This window comes from Microcaecilia unicolor, chromosome 2, assembly GCF_901765095.1.
Source record: "Microcaecilia unicolor chromosome 2, aMicUni1.1, whole genome shotgun sequence".
In the NCBI taxonomy this organism is placed as follows: Eukaryota; Metazoa; Chordata; class Amphibia; order Gymnophiona; family Siphonopidae; genus Microcaecilia; species Microcaecilia unicolor.
The window spans coordinates 381,047,049-381,068,074 of record NC_044032.1 but is presented as its reverse complement, the minus strand read 5'-3'; the positions used below and the strand labels follow the sequence as shown (position 1 = coordinate 381,068,074).

Genomic DNA, 21,026 nt, shown 5'->3' with positions numbered 1-21,026 from the left:
ATGTATCATACCCTTTCTCCGAGGACAAGCAGGCTGCTTGTTCTCACGACTGGGGTATCCCTAGCTCTCAGGCTCACTCAAAACAAGAACCCAGGTCAATTGAAGCTCGCAACGGCGAGGGTACAACAGAAATTGACCTACGAAGAACAACTAACTGAGAGTGCAGCCTGACCAGAATAAATTCGGGTCCTGGAGGGTGGAGTTGGATTTACACCCCAAACAGATTCTGCAGCACCGACTGCCCGAACCGACTGTCGCGTCGGGTATCCTGCTGGAGGCAGTAATGTGATGTGAATGTGTGGACAGATGACCACGTCGCAGCCTTGCAAATCTCTTCAATAGTGGCTGACTTCAAGTGGGCCACTGACGCTGCCATGGCTCTAACACTATGAGCCGTGACATGACCCTCAAGAGCCAGCCCAGCCTGGGCGTAAGTGAAGGAAATGCAATCTGCTAGCCAATTGGAGATGGTGTGTTTCCCGACAGCGACCCCTAGCCTGTTAGGGTCGAAAGAAATAAACAATTGGGCGGACTGTCTGTGGGGCTGTGTCCGCTCCAAGTAGAAGGCCAATGCTCTCTTGCAGTCCAATGTGTGCAACTGACGTTCAGCAGGGCGGGTATGCGGCCTGGGGAAGAATGTTGGCAAGACAATTGACTGGTTAAGATGGAACTCCGACACCACCTTCGGCAGGAACTTTGGGTGAGTGCGGAGCACTACTCTGTTGTGATGAAATTTGGTATATGGAGCATGAGCTACTAGGGCTTGAAGCTCACTGACCCTACGAGCTGAAGTAACTGCCACCAAGAAAATGACCTTCCAGGTCAAGTACTTCAGATGGCAGGTATTCAGTGGCTCAAAAGGAGGTTTCATCAGCTGGGTGAGGACGACGTTGAGATCCCACGACACAGTAGGAGGCTTGATAGGGGGCTTTGACAAAAGCAAACCTCTCATGAATCGAACGACTAAAGGCTCTCCAGAGATGGCTTTACCTTCCACACGATAATGGTAAGCACTAATCGCACTAAGGTGATTCCTTACTGAGTTGGTCTTGAGGCCAGACTCCGATAAGTGCAGAAGGTATTCAAGCAGGTTTTGTGCAGGACAAGAACGAGGTTCTAGGGCCTTGCTCTCACACCAAACGACAAACCTCCTCCACTTGAAAAAGTAACTCTTCTTAGTGGAATCCTTCCTAGAGGCAAGCAAGACCCGGGAGACACCCTCCGACAGACCCAACGCAGCGAAGTCTACGCCCTCAACATCCAGGCCGTGAGAGCCAGGGATTGAAGGTTGGGGTGCAGCAACGCTCCGTCGTTCTGCGAAATGAGAGTCGGAAAACACTCCAATCTCCACGGTTCTTCGGAGGACAACTCCAGAAGAAGAGGGAACCAGATCTGACGGGGCCAAAAGGGCGCTATCAGAATCATGGTGCCGCGGTCTTGCTTGAGCTTCAGTAAGGTCTTCCCCACCAAAGGTATGGGAGGATAAGCATACAGGAGGCCGGTCCCCCAATGAAGGAGAAAGGCATCTGACGCCAGCCTGCCGTGTGTCTGAAGTCTGGAACAGAACAGAGGCAGCTTGTGGTTGGTCTGAGAGGCGAAAAGATCCACCGAGGGGGTGCCCCACTCTCGGAAGATCTTGCGTACCACTCTGGAATGGAGCGACCACTCGTGCGGTTGCATGACTCTGCTCAGTCTGTCGGCCAGACTGTTGTTTACGCCTGCCAGGTATGTGGCTTGGAGAAGCATGCTGTGCTGGCATGCCCAGCGCCACATCCCGACGGCTTCCTGACACAGGGGGCGAGATCCGGTGCCCCCCTGCTTGTTGACGTAAAACATTGCAACCTGATTGTCTGTCCGAATTTGGATAATTTGGTAGGACAGCCGATCTCTGAAAGCCTTCAGTGCGTTCCAGATCGCTCGGAGCTCCAGGAGGTTGATCTGCAGATCCTTTTCCTGGAGGGACCACATACCCTGGGTGTGCAGCCCATCGACATGAGCTCCCCACCCCAGGCGAGAGGCATCCGTCGTCAGCACTTTCGTGGGCTGTGGAATTTGAAATGGACGTCCCAGTGTCAAATTGGTCCGAATGGTCCACCAGCGCAGTGAAGTGCGGCAGCTGGTGGAGAGGCGGATGACATCTTCTAGATTCCCGGTGGCTTGGAACCACTGGGAAGCTAGGGTCCATTGAGCAGATCTCATGTGAAGACGAGCCATGGGAGTCACATGAACTGTGGAGGCCATATGACCCAAAGTCTCAACGTCTGCCGAGCTGTGATCTGCTGGGACGCTCTGGTCTGCGAAGCCAGGGCCAGGAGATTGGCGGCCCTCGCTTCGGGAAGATAGGCCTGAGCCGTCTGGGTATTCAGCAGCGCTCCTATGAATTCCAGAGACTGGGACGGTTGGAGATGGGACTTTGGGTAATTTATCACAAACCCCAGCAGCTCCAGAAGTTGAATAGTGCACTGCATGGACCGGAGGGCTCCTGCCTCCGAGGTGTTCTTGACCAGCCAATCGTCGAGATATGGGAACACGTGCACTCCCAGCTTGCGTAGGTAGGCCGCTACCACCACGAGGCACTTGGTAAACACTCGTGGGGCAGAGGCGAGCCCAAATGGCAGCACACAATACTGAAAGTGGCGTGCGCCCAGGCGGAATCTGAGATACTGTCTGTGAGCTGGCAGTATCGGTATGTGAGTATATGCGTCCTTTAAATCCAGGGAACATAGCCAATCGTTTTTCTGAATCATTGGCAGAAGGGTGCCCAAGGAAAGCATCCTGAACTTTTCTTTGACCAGGAATTTGTTCAGGCCTCTCAGGTCTAGGATGGGACGCATCCCCCCTGTTTTCTTTTCCACAAGGAAGTACCTGGAATAGAATCCCTGCCCTTCCTGCCCGGGTGGTACGGGCTCGACCGCATTGGCGCTGAGAAGGGCGGAGAGTTCCTCTGCAAGTACCTGCTTGTGATGGGAGCTGAAAGACTGAGCTCCCGGAGGACAATTTGGAGGCAGGGAGGCCAAATTCAGGGCGTATCCGCACCGCACTATTTGGAGAACCCACTGGTCGGAGGTTATGAGAGGCCACCTTTGGTGAAAAAATTTTAACCTCCCTCCGACCGGTAGATCGTCCGGTACGGACACTTGTAGGGCGGCTATGTTCCCGTGGATCCAGTCAAAAGCCCGTCCCCGGCTTTTGCTGTGGAGGCGCAGGGGGCTGCTTAGGCGCACGCTGTTGACGAGAACGAGCGCGCTGGGGCTGTCCCTGTGCCTGACGAGGCCTTCGGGCCGGCTGGTTGTACCTACGCTTTGCAAAAGAATAGGGTGCAGCCTGCCGTGCTCGGGAAAAACGCCCACCAGTGGGGGCGGATGCTGAAGGCGCCCGGTGGGAGAGCTTGTCGAGAGCGGTTTCCCGCTGATGCAGTTGGTCCACCATCTGCTCGACCTTCTCACCGAAAATGTTATCCCCCCGGCAAGGGACGTCGGCCAGTCTCTGCTGGGTGCGGTTGTCCAGGTCAGAGGCGCGCAGCCATGAGAGCCTGCGCATCACTATACCTTGGGCCGCAGCACGAGATGCCACGTCACAGGTGTCAAAAATACCCCTGGACAGGAACTTTCTGCATGCCTTCAGCTGCCTGACCACCTCCTGATAAGGCCTGGACTGCTCCGGCGGGAGCTTCTCGACCAGGTCCGCCAGCTGTTGCACATTGGTCCGCATGTGGATGCTCATATAGAGCAAGTATGACTGGATGCGGGTCACGAGCATGGAGGATTGGTAGGCCTTCCTCCCAAACGAGTCCAGAGTGCGAGACTCCCGCCCCGGGGGCGCCGAGGCGGTATCCCTCGAACTCCGTGCCCTCTTGAGAGCAGAATCCACGACCGCTGAGTCATGGGGCAATTGGGGCCGCATGAGCTCTGGGTCGGAGTGGATCCTGTACTGGGACTCTGCTTTCTTGGGAATGGTGGGGTTAGTTAACGGTCTCACCCAGTTCCGGAGCAGCGTCTCCTTCAGGACATTGTGCAGCGGCACCGTGGAGGACTCTCTAGGTGGTGATGGATAGTCGAGGACCTCGAGCATCTCGGCCCTCGGCTCTTCCACAGAGACCACGGGGAAGGGAATGGTGATCGACATATCCCGCACAAAGGAGGCAAAGGAGAGGCTCTCAGGAGGTGAGAGCTTCCTCTCCGGTGAAGGCGTGGGGTCCGAGGGAAGGCCCGTAGACTCCTCTGAGGAGAAATATCTAGGGTCCTCCTCTTCCCCCCACGAGTCCTCATCCTCGGTATCGGACATTAGCTCATGTAGCTGAGTCCTGTACCGGGCCCGGCTCGACGTCGAGGCACCGAGGTCTCGGTGTCGTCGAGCGGTGGACTCCCGCGCCGGCGGGGACGGAGCTCCCTCCATCGACGTCGACGGGGACTCCACCTGCGTAGCAGTCGAGACCGGCACCGCAAGCGGCGGCGGTGTCGACAGCTCCGGCGCCGGGCTAGAGCTCGCCGGCGCCACAGTCATCGGCGCCGAGGTGGCACAGCCTGGCGCATCAGCCCTTCCAGGATCCCCGGAAGGATGGCTCTGAGGCACTCGTCCAGGCCCGCTGCCGGGAAAGGCGGTGGGGCCGGTAAGGGTGTCGGTGCCGGAAGCTGCTGGGAGCCAGGAGACGGCACCGAGGTGCCGGAACCCCGACGCGTCGGTACCTCCACAACCGACGGGGACCTCTCCTCTCGACGATGACGCTTCGGCGTCGACTCCTCTTCAGGATGCACCGAGGGCGTCCGGTGACGACGCTTTTTGTCCTTCTTTCGATGCACGTCACCGGCGCCGGAGGGCATGGAGGAGGAGGAGGTCGATCCCCCTCGGTCTCGAGGCACCGGGTCAGACAGGGTTCGGTCCCGTGGCTCACGAGCTGAGGGAGTGACCGGGGCCGACTGCCCACGCGGCCTCTCAACCCCACTCTCACCGGCGGACCGGCGGGCCGACGGGACCTGTTCTCCTGGGGTCGCTGCCATCGGTGCCGATGTCTCGGGCATCGATACCGGTACCGAAGAACCGGCCTTCGATACCGATGCCGTCGAGGTCGACGTCGAGGGGCCGGCGCAAGTTCCAAAAAGACGGTCCCGCAGAACTTGCCTCGCAACCTGAGTCCGTTTCCGGAGACCGAGACACAAAGCACACGACTTGAGATTGTGCTCCGGCCCGAGGCACTGGAGGCACCAAGCGTGGGTGTCGGTCTGCGAGATCGGCCGGCCGCAGCGACCACACTTTTTAAATCCACTCGGGACCTTCGAGAACATCGACGGAAAAATCGCGTCGGCGAAGTCAAAGTCGTCAATGGTGGCTAAAATCACACCACGAAAAAATAAACGACCGAGCGACCACTAGGCCGCAACGTAGCGTCCCCGCTGGAAGCGAGGGAAAAGGGGAGCGCGTGCTCCACACGCGCAGTCTTTTTTTTTTTTTTTTTTTGTAAAAAGAAAAGATAAAAGGAAATTAAATTAAATTAACGAAGCGCGATCCGCGTATACGCGATCGCAAGAATCCGGCGGCTGAAGTAGAGAGAGCGGCAAGGCACGACTCTCTCCAGGCGCGGAAAAAAAGGAACTGGCGGGAGCGGTCGCGCACGGGCGGGAAGACGGCCGCGCATGCGCGGTGGGCGTGCCCTGCGTGCCGACCGTCCCGCGAAGCTTTTTTCCGGTTGGTGGGGGCTGCCGCGGACGTCACCCAGTCGTGAGAACAAGCAGCCTGCTTGTCCTCGGAGAAACATCTTTTTCCCAAGAGAGTCCAGGGTTCTAGCTTCTCTACCTGAGGGAGCCGAGGCATAGTCCCTAGAACTCCTGGCCTTTTTGAGAGCAGCATCCACCACCATGGAGTAGTAGGGTAACTGAGACCTCACCACCCCGTGGATCCGATATTGGGTATCAATTTTCTTGGGGACCAGAAGGACAGACAGAGAGGACACCCAGTTCTATACGAGAACTGCTTTAAGTACCTCGTGGATAGGAGCCATTACTGCCTCCTTAAGTAGAGAGATGTAGTCCAAGACCTCAAGCATCTTGGCCCTGGAGTCATCCTCCACTTTGACAGGGAATGGAATGGCCTCCGCCATTTCCTGTACAAAAGAGGTGAAGGAGAGACTGTCCGGTGGAGGGGAAGGCTCAGAAGGGATCCCATAGGACTCATTGGAGGAAAAAGTACCTGGGATCCTCTTCTGATTCCCAAGAGCACTCCTCCTCGGTATCGGGCAGCACTTCCCTCAGGGATGTCCCACCTGGACATTGAGGACCCATGCCTTCGAGTATGGAGTTGAGCAGCTAGTTCCCACCTCGACTCTGGTGAAGCTTCCTCCACAGATATCGAAGGAGAACTGGCCTGGGTGGCAGTTGACACCGCAGGCTGGGGGCCAGGTGGGGCCGCAGTAGAAGGCATGGCAGGCATAGACACCCTTGATGACGATGCATATCACTGCATCAATACCTCCAAGAGCTCTGGGAGAAAGGCCTGGATATGCTCGTCGAGAGCCACCATCGGTAAAGGCTGAGGGACCGGTGTGGGCTCAGGTTGCCAAATCGCCTGGGGTGCGGGAGCAGGACCTCGGTTGCTGGGAGAAAGACGCACGGTAAAGGCTGAGGGACCTGTGTGGGCTCAGGTTGCCAAATCGCCTGGGGTGCAGAAGCAGGATCTCAGTTGCTGGAAGACGCACCGGCACCTCTTGAATGGAGGAGGAGTGGTCCTCCCGGCGTCAACGCTTGTCAGGTGCCAAATCCCTCGGTGTACTGGAGCTCCCAGCATCCTGCGTCAAAGGAGATTGGTGACAGTGCTTCTTGGCCTTCGCCCAATACACTTCGCCCAAACTCCTTGGTGCCAATGAGGACGATGTCGAACCCTCATGCTGCCTCAGGGTTGGGTCTGACGACAATCGGTCCCGAGGGTCTACATAGGAGGCCTCGAGGCAGGTGAAGACCCACTCCACGCCTCGCTGCTCCCAGTGTTTAGGGTTCTCGCAGTAGCCATCTCTACCTCGACTCCTGACGCCGATGCCTCCTTCGATGTTGACGCCAACGACCTCGATGTCAAAGAACAGGACCAAGCTCCAAAAAGTTTTTTATGTTGAGCTTCTCGGGAAATTTGTGTCCTTTTCTTCATAAGAAAAGAAAGGACAAATTTGCCAGGCTATGGTCAAGCCCGAGGCACTGACTAACACCAACAATGTGCATCAGTACCCGAGATGGTCTGGTTGCACCGGGAGCAACGTTTGAAGCCACTGGGAGTCTTCAATGATATGGAACTGAAAATGGCTCCGGTAAAATCGAAAGTCGTGATTGTGCCTAATTAAAAAAAAAGGAAAGGCACAAAAATAATTAACTGTCCGAACAGGCCTAAAAGGCCTGCAACAAAAAAGAAAGGAAACTTAAACGCAAGAAAAATGGCTAAGTGAAAAGTTCCCCCCTCCCCCGTTTCTTTTTAAAAATAAAGGACAAAATAAAACCCCAGCATGAAAGCACAGTAAAGGCTCTTCCCAGGCGTGTGAGGAACAACAAACACAGATGCTTCCTCCCACAGAAAAGAAAGAACTGAAGAGACATGGAGACACTGCAGGCGGGAAGGTGCTCCGCACATGAGCGGTGGGGCACGGCACGCTCCCCAGAAGGCTCTGGAATTTTTTTCTTTGCTGGCTAATGTGCCGATTCCCAGGCGACGCGGATCGTCTACCCACTTTTTTTCTTTTTACCTCGCGCTTTACCACTCATGCCAGGCTCAATGCGGCTTAAGTACTTGTTTGTACCTGGGGCAATGGAGGGTCAAGCGACTTGCCCAGAGTCACAAGGAGCTGCCTGTACAGTGGGAATCGAACCCAGTTCCCCAGGACTAAAGTCCACCACTCTAACCACTAGGCCACTCCTCCACTTTTGTGAGAATGTAAGCCTGATTGTCCTCAGAGAAACAAACTTACGGTGAGGGTTTGATAACTGACTATACTCACAGAAAACTAAGAACCCATATTTTAAACACAGTCCTAATATCATCCTATAGCAGTCAGCTCCTCAACAGTAAGCTGACATCTAGAAGTCTCACATTTAGTCTTTGTGAACTAAAATTAGGCTTTATTTCCTAGATAACCACATCAGCAAATGCAAACCTCATGACTATTTCTTGCACATCTCCTATAAAGTAGACCCGTGTCACTCATTCTGGCATTTTGACACCTTTGGTAGCTACTAATCTCTCCCCCCCTTCCATTTCACTAGTACTTTATTACAAGTAGCTTCTGATCTTCAAATATTGCTAAAATTTATATATGGGGGAAACGTCTCCATGGGACAGTTATAGAGGTACTGTGGTAGCCCAAAGTGTTTTTCGCTGCATGATAATCAAATACATGAGTTGAACACCTCCACAGATTCAGTGATGCGTGCAGCTCATCAATATTGCTTTACTACAGATAGTTAACTAATAAGAGGCATATTTTCAAAGAACTTAGCCTTCCAAAGTTCCATAGGTTTCTATGGAACTTTGGAAGGCTAAGTGCTTTGAAAATATGCCTCAAAGTATCATAAAAACAGACACTGAAGACTGTTAAATAAGCCTACACAAGCCAGTAATCAGTCTCTTTAGTAAATATTTACAGTTTACTGCAGAATTAGTAAAGATATTAACCTGGTCTTTGGTGAAATTCAGGGGGATAGTCAATTCTTGGTTTCTTTCTGTTGTTATGAATATCATACTCTTCAGGTCGACGCCTACACAAATTAGACATCAGAAATTAAACAGAAAATGATATGAAAACAGTATACTTTGTAAGCAAAGGCACTGGGCTGTCTGGCATCCTACCTCAAATTTAGTTTGTAAACCACTGTAATCTAGGATTTTAAATGACTTCTCCACTCATTGTGAGCTTCACATGCCTAACTAATTTGTCAGATAAAGCAGATCCAATGTGAATTAAATAACCATGCAGGGAAGATTATAATGCACTGAACCACCACATTCTACTGTCATGTCTGAACACTGCACATACAAATAAACTACTTTAAAGCAAGAAGTTTTCAACCAGAAAAAGCTCAATATTTAACTTTTATCAATGTTAAATCTGAAGACTGCATTAAGTTGTACAAATACCCCATTTCATTTCAAAATGTAAAATCTAAAAAATTTACTAACTAAAATATCTCACCCTCAATAGAACTACAATGTCTTTTTAGGTTGTGTTAAAAGTGACTCACTGCATACACAAGATAGAGCTGCTGAAGAAGCATTTGCCATTGAGGCAAAAAAATAAAGGAGCATAGTTTATAAGAATACCTACTAGCTGCTCCTGTTTCTACAAAGGAAAAAGAAACTAATGTGCAGAACATCCTACATTCTGAAGCAAAACTAAAACAAGAAATGATCCCAGGAAAGCTTTGCAACATAAAACTTCATAAGTCTGACACTTCGTTGGTCTCCCTGCTCTGTTCAACTCTCACTCAAAACCAAAATAAATAAATAAACCCTGTGTGCCTCCTACAGAGGATGATTCACAAACTACTGGAAAGGTGGTGAGATTCAAATCAGTCCAGTGGTATTCCATGACAAATTACCACAGGAGTTTTAAGGAAAATTGCCATAGAATATCAAAAGATTGGATCTAGTCCTTGCAAGCTGCCAGTTAACTCCAGAGCTAGAGTGGCCACTTTCAATTTTCTCTCTAAAAAATTCAGAGATTGTAGACAGAAATAGTATCTACATATCAACCTATCAATTACTAAAGCAGCATTAAAGTTAGTGCTATTGAAATAAATATTTTGGAAACAGAAAATCCAACAATGAAGTATTCTTGTTTAACTTCATTTTAGCTGAAATCTTTCAAAAGAAGAGGAAACTCCCACCCTTATGATGTTCCTTTATATCACTAAAAGAAACAAGAGTATCAGAACAATTAGGGCAGCTAGTACTGCAGGGAATCAACTATCTATAGCATTGTTTTTGTTTGAAGTTTTATACTGCAGCACACATGTACTAAGGATAAACACTATGCATCTCAATCAGAAACACTCGTTTTAATTGCCTGATTACATGATTAAAATTTTGATTGCAGTTAAAAATCACATTTTTAGTTGCTTCTGAATATTTTCCAACTGCTGAAGCACTATCCAGGCAGTTAACTGGATAGTGGCAATATTCACTCTAGTGACAGGCCACCGGTACAGGTCACAGGTGTCATTCTGAACCAATGGCTGGCACAGGCAGACGTGACTGGGAATCGCTTCTGCTTGTCCTTCCTTAGACCACCATGGCATCCTTAATGTGAGCTTGGGGCAGTCTTTTTTTCGGGGGGGGGGGGGGGGGGGCGCTTAATTCAAGCCACAGTAAACACTAATGCATTCATTTTAATCACAGTTAACATTTACAAATTAATTGCAAACACCAACAGCAATTAATCTACAGCACCAACACATATCACTTTCTTATATAGTATGTAGGGTCCACAAATATAAGAAACAGTTCCACAGCCCTGTTTCAGATAGAACATAGAAACAAAATGAGACAGCCAGGTCAAGTGCATGTCAAATTCCAGTTGCATTTTAAAAAAGGATTTGTCAACGTATAGCCTCTTCTAAAATACATGTGGGAATGGATGTGTACGCAGCAGGAATGACCATTTTACAACTGTCCATGTCTAAATCATCAACGGAGATAAGTAGATAACATGTCTGTGTGTCCACAGTTACATGTGTTGTTGGTTATTCAGAATCTAGATATGCACGTGCTGACAGACGTGCCATTTCAGAGGCCTACACGTGAGTACAGAATTTGCACTCATTTGGCAGAATGAATGCTGGGGGTTGAGGAGACACTGGGGGATTAAGAGGGTGAGCTGCACTGGCAAAAACGAGCACTTTTACAAAACCTGTATATACCCAGGAGAAGCTGTAAATCCCAACACTGATCAAACATGAGTGGGATAAACATAAAGGAATCCTGTTCAGAAGGAATGGATCCTCAGAAGCTTAGCCGAGATTGGGTGGCAGAGCCAGTGGTGGGAGGCGGGGCTGGGGTTGGAAGGCGGGGCTAGTGCTGGGCAGACTTCTACGGTCTGTGCCCTGAAAATGGCAGATACAAATCAAGGTAAGGTATACACAAAAAGTAGCACATATGAGTTTATCTTGTTGAGCAGACTGGATGGACCGTGCAGGTCTTTCTCTGCCGTCATCTACTATGTTACTATGTATGCTACTATGGTGATCAGACATGTATTCCCCTTCTGAAATGAGGAATACACATGTATTTTCTGATCTTGCCTTAGTCCCATCCAAACCGTACCCCATTCCCATATGCATATATTGCAGATTTACATGTATAAACCCCAGCTTTCTAAAAATGGGTTTTTGATGTTTATTGAACATACACATCTAAATGCCAGAATTTACATGAGTAAATCACAAATAGGGCGTCTAAAATAGGGGCCTCAAAAAGAAAAAAAATGATAGAGCATAATCTTTTCCGTCTGGACCACAACACAAACATAAGACTGTATTGAAAAAGTAAAGTATGGCAACAAGATAGAGATGGTTCTACTTATGAATCATATGCACGAATATCTTTTGGTGCTTCATGGTCCCAATATTGGCTGCCTTGGGAAGGAAGCAATCAAAAAGAGTAAGTGAAGGGGCACTCCAACAACATTAATTAAATAGCAGGCCCAAACAAGACTATAAAGGTCAATAACTACATGCAAAAGGTAAGCAATTGCTAGATGGGCACTGCCAACGTTTAAAATGCTTTTATGATCACAGGGGTTGGAGGTCCATGAAAGCCTTGGTGGTCTAGTGCTCCCCCAAGCCCCCCCCCTTCACCAGGACAGTGACACAGGGGGCAGGTAGTCTGGTGGACCTTCAGCCCCTCCGACACCCCCCCCCCACCACCCACATGAGGGTCCGGTTCAACGATGGCTAGCCATTTCATCGAACTGCATCAGAAACCAAAGGAGAGCTCATTAGTGCAGTCCTTACCAGGATGCACTGGGCAGAGCAGGGCGATGCAATTTTGAAGGTGATGTGGAAGAGGAGGGAGTGCTACTCCCTCCTCTAACACAGAGGTACTGGGGGGGGGGGGGGGAGAGACGGGTTAGCCGCTAGACCACCAGGGCGGGTTAGGGAATTATCTTGGCAGCCCACTTGGGCCTCCGGGGATGTTTTTTTAGATGGGGGCATTAGGAAGGGGTGAAGATTCACCGATCTCCAGACCCCCACTCTTGTCTGGGATAGGAGGCCTGCATGTGTGTGTGTGTGTGGGGGGGGGGGGGGGGGGGGGGGGATGGGGAGGCTGCAAGCATGCAAATGCATGCTGGATAGAGCTCCCAGGGTTTGCTGCAGGAGCAGCGCCAATGCTTGGCGCATTGTTCACTGAGAATTGGGGAGCAATAGGTAAATGCCCTGTTTAGCATACATTTGCACGCTCATTGCATTCAGAGCTGGTGAGTACGTTGTTACACGTGCTCGCTGGCTCTGATCATCGGGTGGGAGCAAACACAGGTGCTAGTACGGTGTTACCGGCCTCTAGCATCCATGTTTGTTCTGATCATCGGGGTCTTAATGGGGCAAAAAAAAAATCACAGAATTACTAGCTAACCTACAGAAAATGGTGTGTTTTAAGGTTATAATTTGGTGCATGACTGGATTGCAAAATTCCACCATGAAACAAGCTGAGCAGGAGCTACAAAGCAATGTCTCTCTTTTGAATGCCAGCCACTTTGGCACCTGCAGCAGATTTAAACTCTGCAATAAAATGAAATAGTCCTGGCACCCAGTGGATTACATACTAGTTTACCTAGCAAGCCACATGATCACAAACACCTTTTAAAAGTTAGCAGTGCACTGTGTTTGCTTACAGACTGACAACTTGTTTATAAATGTTTTCAGTAGAGTATGCATCTTATGCATTATTTTTGATCACTTTCTTTTGTAATGCAGCCAATGTCAGGAACAAAAAACACCAGGATATCATCACAGCAACGTTTGGTGCATGATTCACCAGCAAGATTCATTTCTATACCTTATCACTGCATAGTACTTATGAGCAGAAAAGGAACTGCTAAATATATAGTCTAGAGAGCATTTCTGAAGTGAGCTACATGCTGCTTTATCACTTTGTTCAAGTAGACTGTCAGGAACTTTTACTTCAAATTCTGACACTATATACACTGAATATTATTTTTCTTACAAGGTTGCACCATTGCATGTTAAGTGAAAACAAAACAAAAATATATACATCCGTGTTTAAAACACCTGGGTGAGTGAATGATAGCTATGAGCAGCCGTTCCCCCACAGTAGTGGTTGCCCTGACTGTTATACATTTAATGACATCCAAGGCACACAAAGATGGAAGATCCCTCTTATTTTTCCTTCCTTTTGCTGGTTAATTTCTCTATATGGAATTATTTTCAATTAAAATATTTCAGCCAAGAAAAAAAAGCAAAGTGCTTAGGGGGAGGGAAATAGCAGCACTAAGTGCTTTAAAATGTTTATTTAGCATGCTTTGATTTCTATTTTCTTCCTCATTGCCTTAACCTCTCATTAAAGATAAAATATTGTCTCACAGGAAAGGATAACCAGGAGATAAACAGTTCTAAAAAACAAAATGAATAAAATGTATTAATACGCTTGGTATACTAAACTGCCATTGCCTAATGGAAAAAAAAAAAGATGGCCAATATAAACTATTACTCTCAAGGCAACACTGAACACTCAAATGTTGGCATTTCCTTTGTATGCCTTATACATTTCATAAGCAAAACATTTAACTTGACCAATTAGCAACTAACTTAGCTGATTCAGCATAATGAATCTTCAGCTGCAGCATTAAACTTTACTTTAGGACTGCATTTTGACAACCTATCAATTGTAAATTAGCATGGTTTTTCCCCTTTAAAACTATAACAAGCTACAAGTATAGCAAAATGAAATTATAAAAATTAAGTCTGGTGTAAAGAGGAAACATACCGCTTTCTTGTAGTTTTTCGCGTGCATTTACGACCGGTATAAAATATGACAACAGTTCATATAGTAGTCCAACTAATGATTTTAAGCTGTAAGCCACACACACACAAAATGGAGGCCCTGGCAGGCTTGAGAATGTGTGGTGGTAGGAAATGTATACAACAGTAGTCCATTGCAAAATAGAAGTTGTTTTTTTTTTTTTTTAAAGAAAAAAAAAACCTTCACTTGTATAACCTTTAGTGCACTTGGAAACCTTTTATCTTAGAACTTCAGAGATATCTTGGTGCTCAGTCCATTTACCCCACAGAGTAGGGGCTCTGTCAGGTTTCCTCCTACCTATACAAGGATGTCCTTTTAAGCAAGGGGGAAATTGTGCTGGAGCTCTCTAACTAGCCAGTGGCTGTTTCCACAAAAAGGAAACAGCAACAGCTGCATCTCAAACTATAAATCCAAAAAAGTCTTTAGCGGAACATTTTAGATAATCTGTATAAAAATGGCTACACAGGGAGAAGAATCTGGCAGATAGGCTATCAGTTCTTTGAAAAAGACGCTTCCAACATCTTATACCCCCATTTTTTCCTGGTAAATGCTGTTAAAAGTTCATAAATCATGTTGATCCTCTACAATACTTAAAAGTCCACAGGAACTGCCAGCATCTGGAAGGGTTGTACAGACACAGCAACAGCCACTCTGGTTTGTTGCCGGGTCTCCAAGGGCCACTCGATCCCCTTTGGAAAGAACCTATCCTCAGGAGCTCAGGAAGATGTGAATTCATTGTGGTTACATGGTTAGAGAACATTTGGCAAAAGGGGTTTACACATCACGGTGATCTAATTGGAAACAGTCCCAATAATGCTCTTCTTGAATAAAAGAGAACTTATTTTTTTTTTAAAAGAAAATCTTTAGCTCCTCAAACTGAGGTGTCATCTTCTGTAAAGATATCAGTGATCCTTTATAAAAGTCCCATATCTGATAAGCTTTATCCGACACACCTGAAAGAAAAGGCTTTAACAAGATATTAACTTTAGGCATATGGCTGACTTTCTCTGTCTGCCTATTCATAAATTAAAGTCTATCTAATGGCTTTATTCATTGCTCTCTTTATTTAAAGAATCAAGACTAATCTAGTCTAAAACATCACTCCTTAGAAGGAGCTTGTTCACTCAACAAGGAAGATGCCCCTTTAGGTCTTGAGAAATGACAGATTTGGGGGACGGGGGAGAAACAGTGTGAAATCCTCAATGAAGCCACAAACTAGTCCATGCAGCTTGATTTGAGGATTTTCCTCTCTTCATCATCATCGCAGGAAAAATGCTTGGTGACTGGTACTCTTCCATCATGTTATTCCGATACACGTGCTTACTATCAGTCCAAAGAACGTTTCTAACCTTCCCACTTCCCGCACTGGTTCTCGGCGTGACGGACGTCCTCTTGATCGGGGCTGAGAGTGCATTCTTCTCTTGTGACGCATTTTGTGAATGATCTGATACAAGTCAATTTTTTCATCCGGAGGGAACAGAAGACAAAGCTGATTCCCACATTCACCCTCAATTTCCTGAAATGGCAAAACAATTACTTAAAGAATACATCAGAAAAACTCATGGAAAATTCTTATAGAAAATTTTATTAAGCACTAGTAAAAAAAGGCCCGTTTCTGACACAAATGAAACGGGCGCTAGCAAGGTTTTCCTCGGAGTGTGTATGTTTGAGAGAGTGTGTGTGAGAGTGACTGTGTGTGAGAGAGAGAGTGAATGTGCGAGTGTGTGTGTGTGTGTGAGAGAGAGTGAGTCTGGGTGCGAGTGTGTGTGTGAGAGAGAGAGAGTGTGTTTCACACAGATACAGTGTGTGCGAGAGAGCGAGTGTGTGTGTGTATGTATGTGTGAGACACTGACTCTCTCTGTTAGACAGAGTATGAGACCAAGAGAGTGTGTGAGTGACTATGTGACACATAGAGAGTGAATGTGATACAGTGTGAGACAGAATGTGTGAGAGACAGTGTGTGAGAGTGAGAGAAAGACATTGACTGTGAGAGAGAGAGTGTGTGTGTGTGTGTGTGACAGAGATACCTCCCCCCCTCTCTGGTGTCAGCCCCCCCCCCTCCCCTCTGTTGTCTGAGTGTTACTGTGCAGGACGCTGAGCTCTGGCTGTGCTTCAAGGAACTGACCAATCCTATTTAATAGAATGCACCTCCAACATTCTGAAGCCGAGAAACCTCGTGTGGTTGGTCACTTCTGCTTGTGACAAACCCGGAAGTACGTGATGTCAATTCAGGAGATGGATACAGAGAGCAGGAATGCCTCAGCCATGCAGTCAGCTTCAGAATGTTGGAGGTGCGTTTTATTATATAGGATTTATTTTTCGCTTTTACCTGCCAAATGGATTCAAGTCATATTATAAACTAAACACAAAAGGAGAAATTAGATCTTACCTATTTTTCTTTCCTGGAGTCTCCCCAGACCACTCCTGATGACTGAATATATGACCTCCTCCCAGCAGATGGGGTGACTGAGAACTACTGAGTGACATCATCCTATAAGGAACAGTGCAACCCTCAGCCAGCATTTCTATTTATCAAGCAAGATAATATAAAGAAAATAATAGCTCCCCAACAACTTTTTTTTTTTTTTTTTTTTGGGAGGGGGGGGGGGGGGGGGGAAGAAAAACAACCAGAATTTTTTTTTGTTTAAAAACATCAGAGCTTACCAGCAACCCAGAAATCACAATCAACTCTGGAATTTCAGAACCAATAATCCACAGAATCCCACTGATAACATTTGGGCAGTATCGGGAATGGTTTGGAGAGACATAGAAAATTAGCAGGTAAGATCTAACTTCTTCTTTACCTCTCCAGACCATTCCTGACAAGTGGGAAGTACAAAAGCAGCATTCACTGAGGTGCCAATGCTCAGAAGAAAATGTGGGCGCTAGAAGTCATTAGTGCCAAACTACTGCCCGCATTTATCAGCGTACAATGCTGAAAGACCCTTACTACGGGAAACGAGCTGCTGCACATTCAGCACAAATAGCATACTAATATGATGTACTGAAGTAATTTCCTATTTCCCTCTATACTCAGAACAGAGAGGGGAACAAGGGCGCCCATACTGCTAAAAAACCTCACGCCAGTTTAGAGCTGGGCATTAGGTGTCTGGTCAGTGTGCATGCATACTTCCAGCAGCACTTATGATAAATAATACTATGAGAGACAGAGGTAGTACAGTGTATCAATAAACTGATAAAGCCACCTGGAAAAGATAATAGCCAGCACAACAAAAATCAGGATCCAAACGCAGATTTCCTACTAATACGGGGCACCAGAGCTTGATGATTTCATCAAGATCGGGAGAGGAGGCAACAAGGCTGTGCATACATTAAGTACATAAGTAATGCCACACTGGGAAAAAGACCAACGGTCCATCGAGCCCAGCATCCTGTCCACGACAGCGGCCAATCCAGGCCAAGGGCACTGGCAAGCTTCTCAAACGTACAAACATTCTATACATGTTACTCCTGGAATTGTGGATTTTTCCCAAGTCCATTTAGTAGCGGTTTATGGACTTGTCCTTTAGAAAACCGTCTAACCCCTTTTTAAAGTCTGCCAAGCTAACCACCTTCACCATGGTCTCTGGCAACCAATTCCAGAGTTTAATTACGCGTTGGGTGAAGAAAACGTTTCTCCGATTTGTTTTAAATTTACTACACTGTAGTTTCATCGCATGCCCCCTAGTCCTAGTATTTTTGGAAAGCGTGAACAGACGCTTCACATTCACCTGTTCCACTCCACTCATTATTTAAAATACCTCTATCATGTCTCCCCTCAGCCGTCTCTTCTCCAAGCTGAAAAGCCCTAGCCTCCTTAGTCTTTCTTCATAGGGAAGTCGTCCCATCCCCGCTATCATTTTAGTCGCCCTTCGCTGCACCTTTTCCAATTTTACTATATCTTTCTTGAGATGCGGTGACCAGAATTGGACACAATTCTCAAGGTGCGGTCGCACCATGGAGTGATACAACAGCATTATAACATCCTCACACCTGTTTTCCATACCTTTCCTAATAATACCCAACATTCTATTCGTTTTCCTAGCCGCAGCAGCACACTGAGCAGAAGGTTTCAGTGTATTATTGACGACGACATCCAGATCCCTTTCTTGGTCCGTAACTCCTAACGCGGAACCTTGCATGACGTAGCTATAATTCGGGTTCTTTTTTCCCACATGCATCACCTTGCACTTGCTCACATTAAATGTCATCTACCATTTAGCCGCCCAGTCTTGTAAGGTCCTTCTGTAATTTTTCACAATCCTGTCGCGAGTTAACGACTTTGAATAACTTTGTGTCATCAGCAAATTTAATTACCTCGCTAGTTACTCCCATCTCTAAATCATTTATAAATATATTAAAAAGCAGCGGTCCTATCACAGACCCCTGAGGAACCCCACTAACTACCCTTCTTCATTGTGAATACTGCTCATTTAACCCCATTCTCTGTTTCCTATCCTTCAACCAGTTTTTAATCCACAATAGGACATTTCCTCCTATCCCATGACCCTCCAATTTCCTCTGTAGCCTTTCATGAGGTACCTTGTCAAACGCCTTTTGAAAATCCAGATACACAGTATCAACCGGCTCCCCTTTGTCCACGTTTGTTTACTCCTTCAAAGAATTGAAGTAAATTGGTCAGGCAAGATTTCCCCACACAAAAGCCGTGCTGACTTGGTCTCAGTAATCCATGTCCTTGAATGTGCTCTGTTATTTTGTTTTTAATAATAGCCTCTACCATTTTCCCCGGCACCGACGTCAGACTCACTGTCTATAATTTCCCGGATCTCCCCTGGAACCTTTTTTTAAAAATCGGAGTTACATTGGCCACCCTCCAATCTTCCGGTACCATGCTCGATTTTAAGGATAAATTGCATATCATTAACAGTAGCTCCGCAAGCTCATTTTTCAGTTCTATCAGTACTCTAGGATGAATACCATCCGGTCCAGGAGATTTGCTACTCTTCAGTTTGCTGAACTGTCCTATTACGTCCTCCAGGTTCACAGTGAAGTCAGTTTCTCCAACTTGTCCGCTTGAAATACCATTTCCGACACCGGTATCCCACCCAAATCTTCCTCGGTGAAGACCGAAGCAAAGAATTCATTCAATCTCTCCACTACGTCTTTGTCTTCCTTGATCGCCCCTTTTACCCCTTGGTCATTCAGCGGCCCAATCGATTCTTTTGCCGGCTTCCTGCTTTTAATATACCGAAAAAAATTACTACTATGTTTTTTTGCCTCTAATGCTATCTTTTTTTCGTAATCCCTCTTGGCCTTCTTTATCTGCGCCTTGCATTTGCTTTGATACTCCTTATGCTGCTGCTTGTTATTTTCAGACTGTTCCTTCTTCCATTTTCTGAAGGCATTTCTTTTAGCCCTAATAGCTTCCTTCACCTCACTTTTCAACCACGCTGGCTGTCTTTTGGACTTCTGTCTTTCTTTTCTAATTCGTGGAATATGTTTGGCCTGGGCCTCCAGGATGGTATTTTTGAACAGTGCCCATGCCTGTTGTACAGTTTTTACCTTCTCAGTTGCCCCCCTAAGTTTTTTTTTCACCGTTCTTCTCATGTGATGAAGCAGGAGCTGCTGCACAGGGGTTTTTTGGGTGCTCCCCCCACCCCCCCCCCCCCCCCCGCACCTTCCTCCTCTTGCTTTTTATGCACATGCCCAGAGAGAGAGGTCTTGTGCGCATGCGCCAGGCACAATCCTTCCTTATACTTTCTTAATACTCAACACTAACAGTGTACTTATATTTGCATACCATTAGTACTAAGCATTAGAAGTTGTTTTGCCACACTGTTCTGGCACTATTCCATACAGCATCAGAGTTTTGAGGATCAGGGCCTGAGGGTAGGACACTGACAAACCCTAAGCCAACTCATACCAAGGTTGCCTCCTACCTCAATTATACAGCCAGCCAGAAACACTTCACAAAGGAATGGAGGGTCGACTAAGCTGACCCCCTTCAAATATCCTGAGCAGAAATCAGGCAATATTCTGCCTAAGATAATGCATTTTCAGTTCCTCATTCCATTCAAGTGGTTACCATTCCACAAACATGCCAAAGAACAGAAGCTTCAATCCATCAGGCCACCAATGACTTTTGAGGCGCTACAAGGTAATGAGCCCTCAGAAACAGCAAAAGCACAGGGGTAGAGCCAAACAGGCTTGACCCCAAGCATAGGGGTTCTCAATAGAGAGAAGAAATGGAGATTAAAAATGTAGAAGATGCCCACAGCCTACCCATTAGCTCACTAAAAATCTACCATGAGGCAAAGACACTTGCACCACTAGAAGGCAGAATTTGGGGAGAACTTATTTCAACAGAAATCCATCCTACAAATGCCAGATGTGTGCCAATGAAGAGCCCACAAGCAAAGTACATCAGCAAAGGGAAACTGCACCATACAATCCAAAATGGAGAATAAATTCTTAAGGCCAGCCGATACTGAAAGGCAGACTCAAGGATGACGAGCACAACCTGAAGGCATAAAAGGAGTAATAAATAATGAACATAACCACCTAATAACAGTCCCTGAGGGGATACCGTCTAGCTGCCCTGGCAGAAAACCCAAGGTGACACCTAGAAAGCCAGGTGGCACCATAGCAATGGCAGATAAAAAGGAGGAAGCAGTACTGATTCAGAATAGAGAACACCCCCACTTCAGGGAGAAGAAATCGCCTTTTCTAGAGCAGCTTAACAAAATTCACAAGATAAGAACCAAGGAGGATAAGAAAAGTTAGTTTTATATCAAGACAGAGAATGAACCTAAAGAATCCGTAAGAACCAAGCTCCACCGCTTTCCAAAAAGATATGGTTGGCTCATACCTGAGAGCCAACCCTAGCCAAAGGCAAAAGAATGAAACCTAGCCCATACAAGAGACAAGAAGCTGATGAATCCATGAGGCCAAGTCCATGTGATTCACTGGGGGGAGGGGGGGGGGGTCAGCAAAGTTATAAAGGATCATTTCAAGTGAGAAAGCAAGCTTGGGTGCATCAGAAAGGCCAAGATCTGCTGTAA

The 21,026-nt window shown here is 47.1% G+C and overlaps 1 protein-coding gene across 5 annotated transcripts in view; it reads right to left on the bottom strand.

The window, feature by feature from the left end:
* YTHDC1 (YTH domain containing 1) overlaps nt 1-21,026 on the bottom strand; it is a 274,467-nt gene that overhangs the window by 57,366 nt on the left and 196,075 nt on the right. For all 5 annotated transcript variants that reach the window (XM_030190527.1, XM_030190528.1, XM_030190529.1 and 2 more), the window contains 2 exons: nt 15,354-15,520; nt 8,644-8,726 (listed from right to left, as the gene is read on the bottom strand). In XM_030190527.1, the coding sequence (XP_030046387.1) occupies nt 8,644-8,726; nt 15,354-15,520 (250 nt within the window). The remainder of the gene's footprint in view (nt 1-8,643; nt 8,727-15,353; nt 15,521-21,026) is intronic.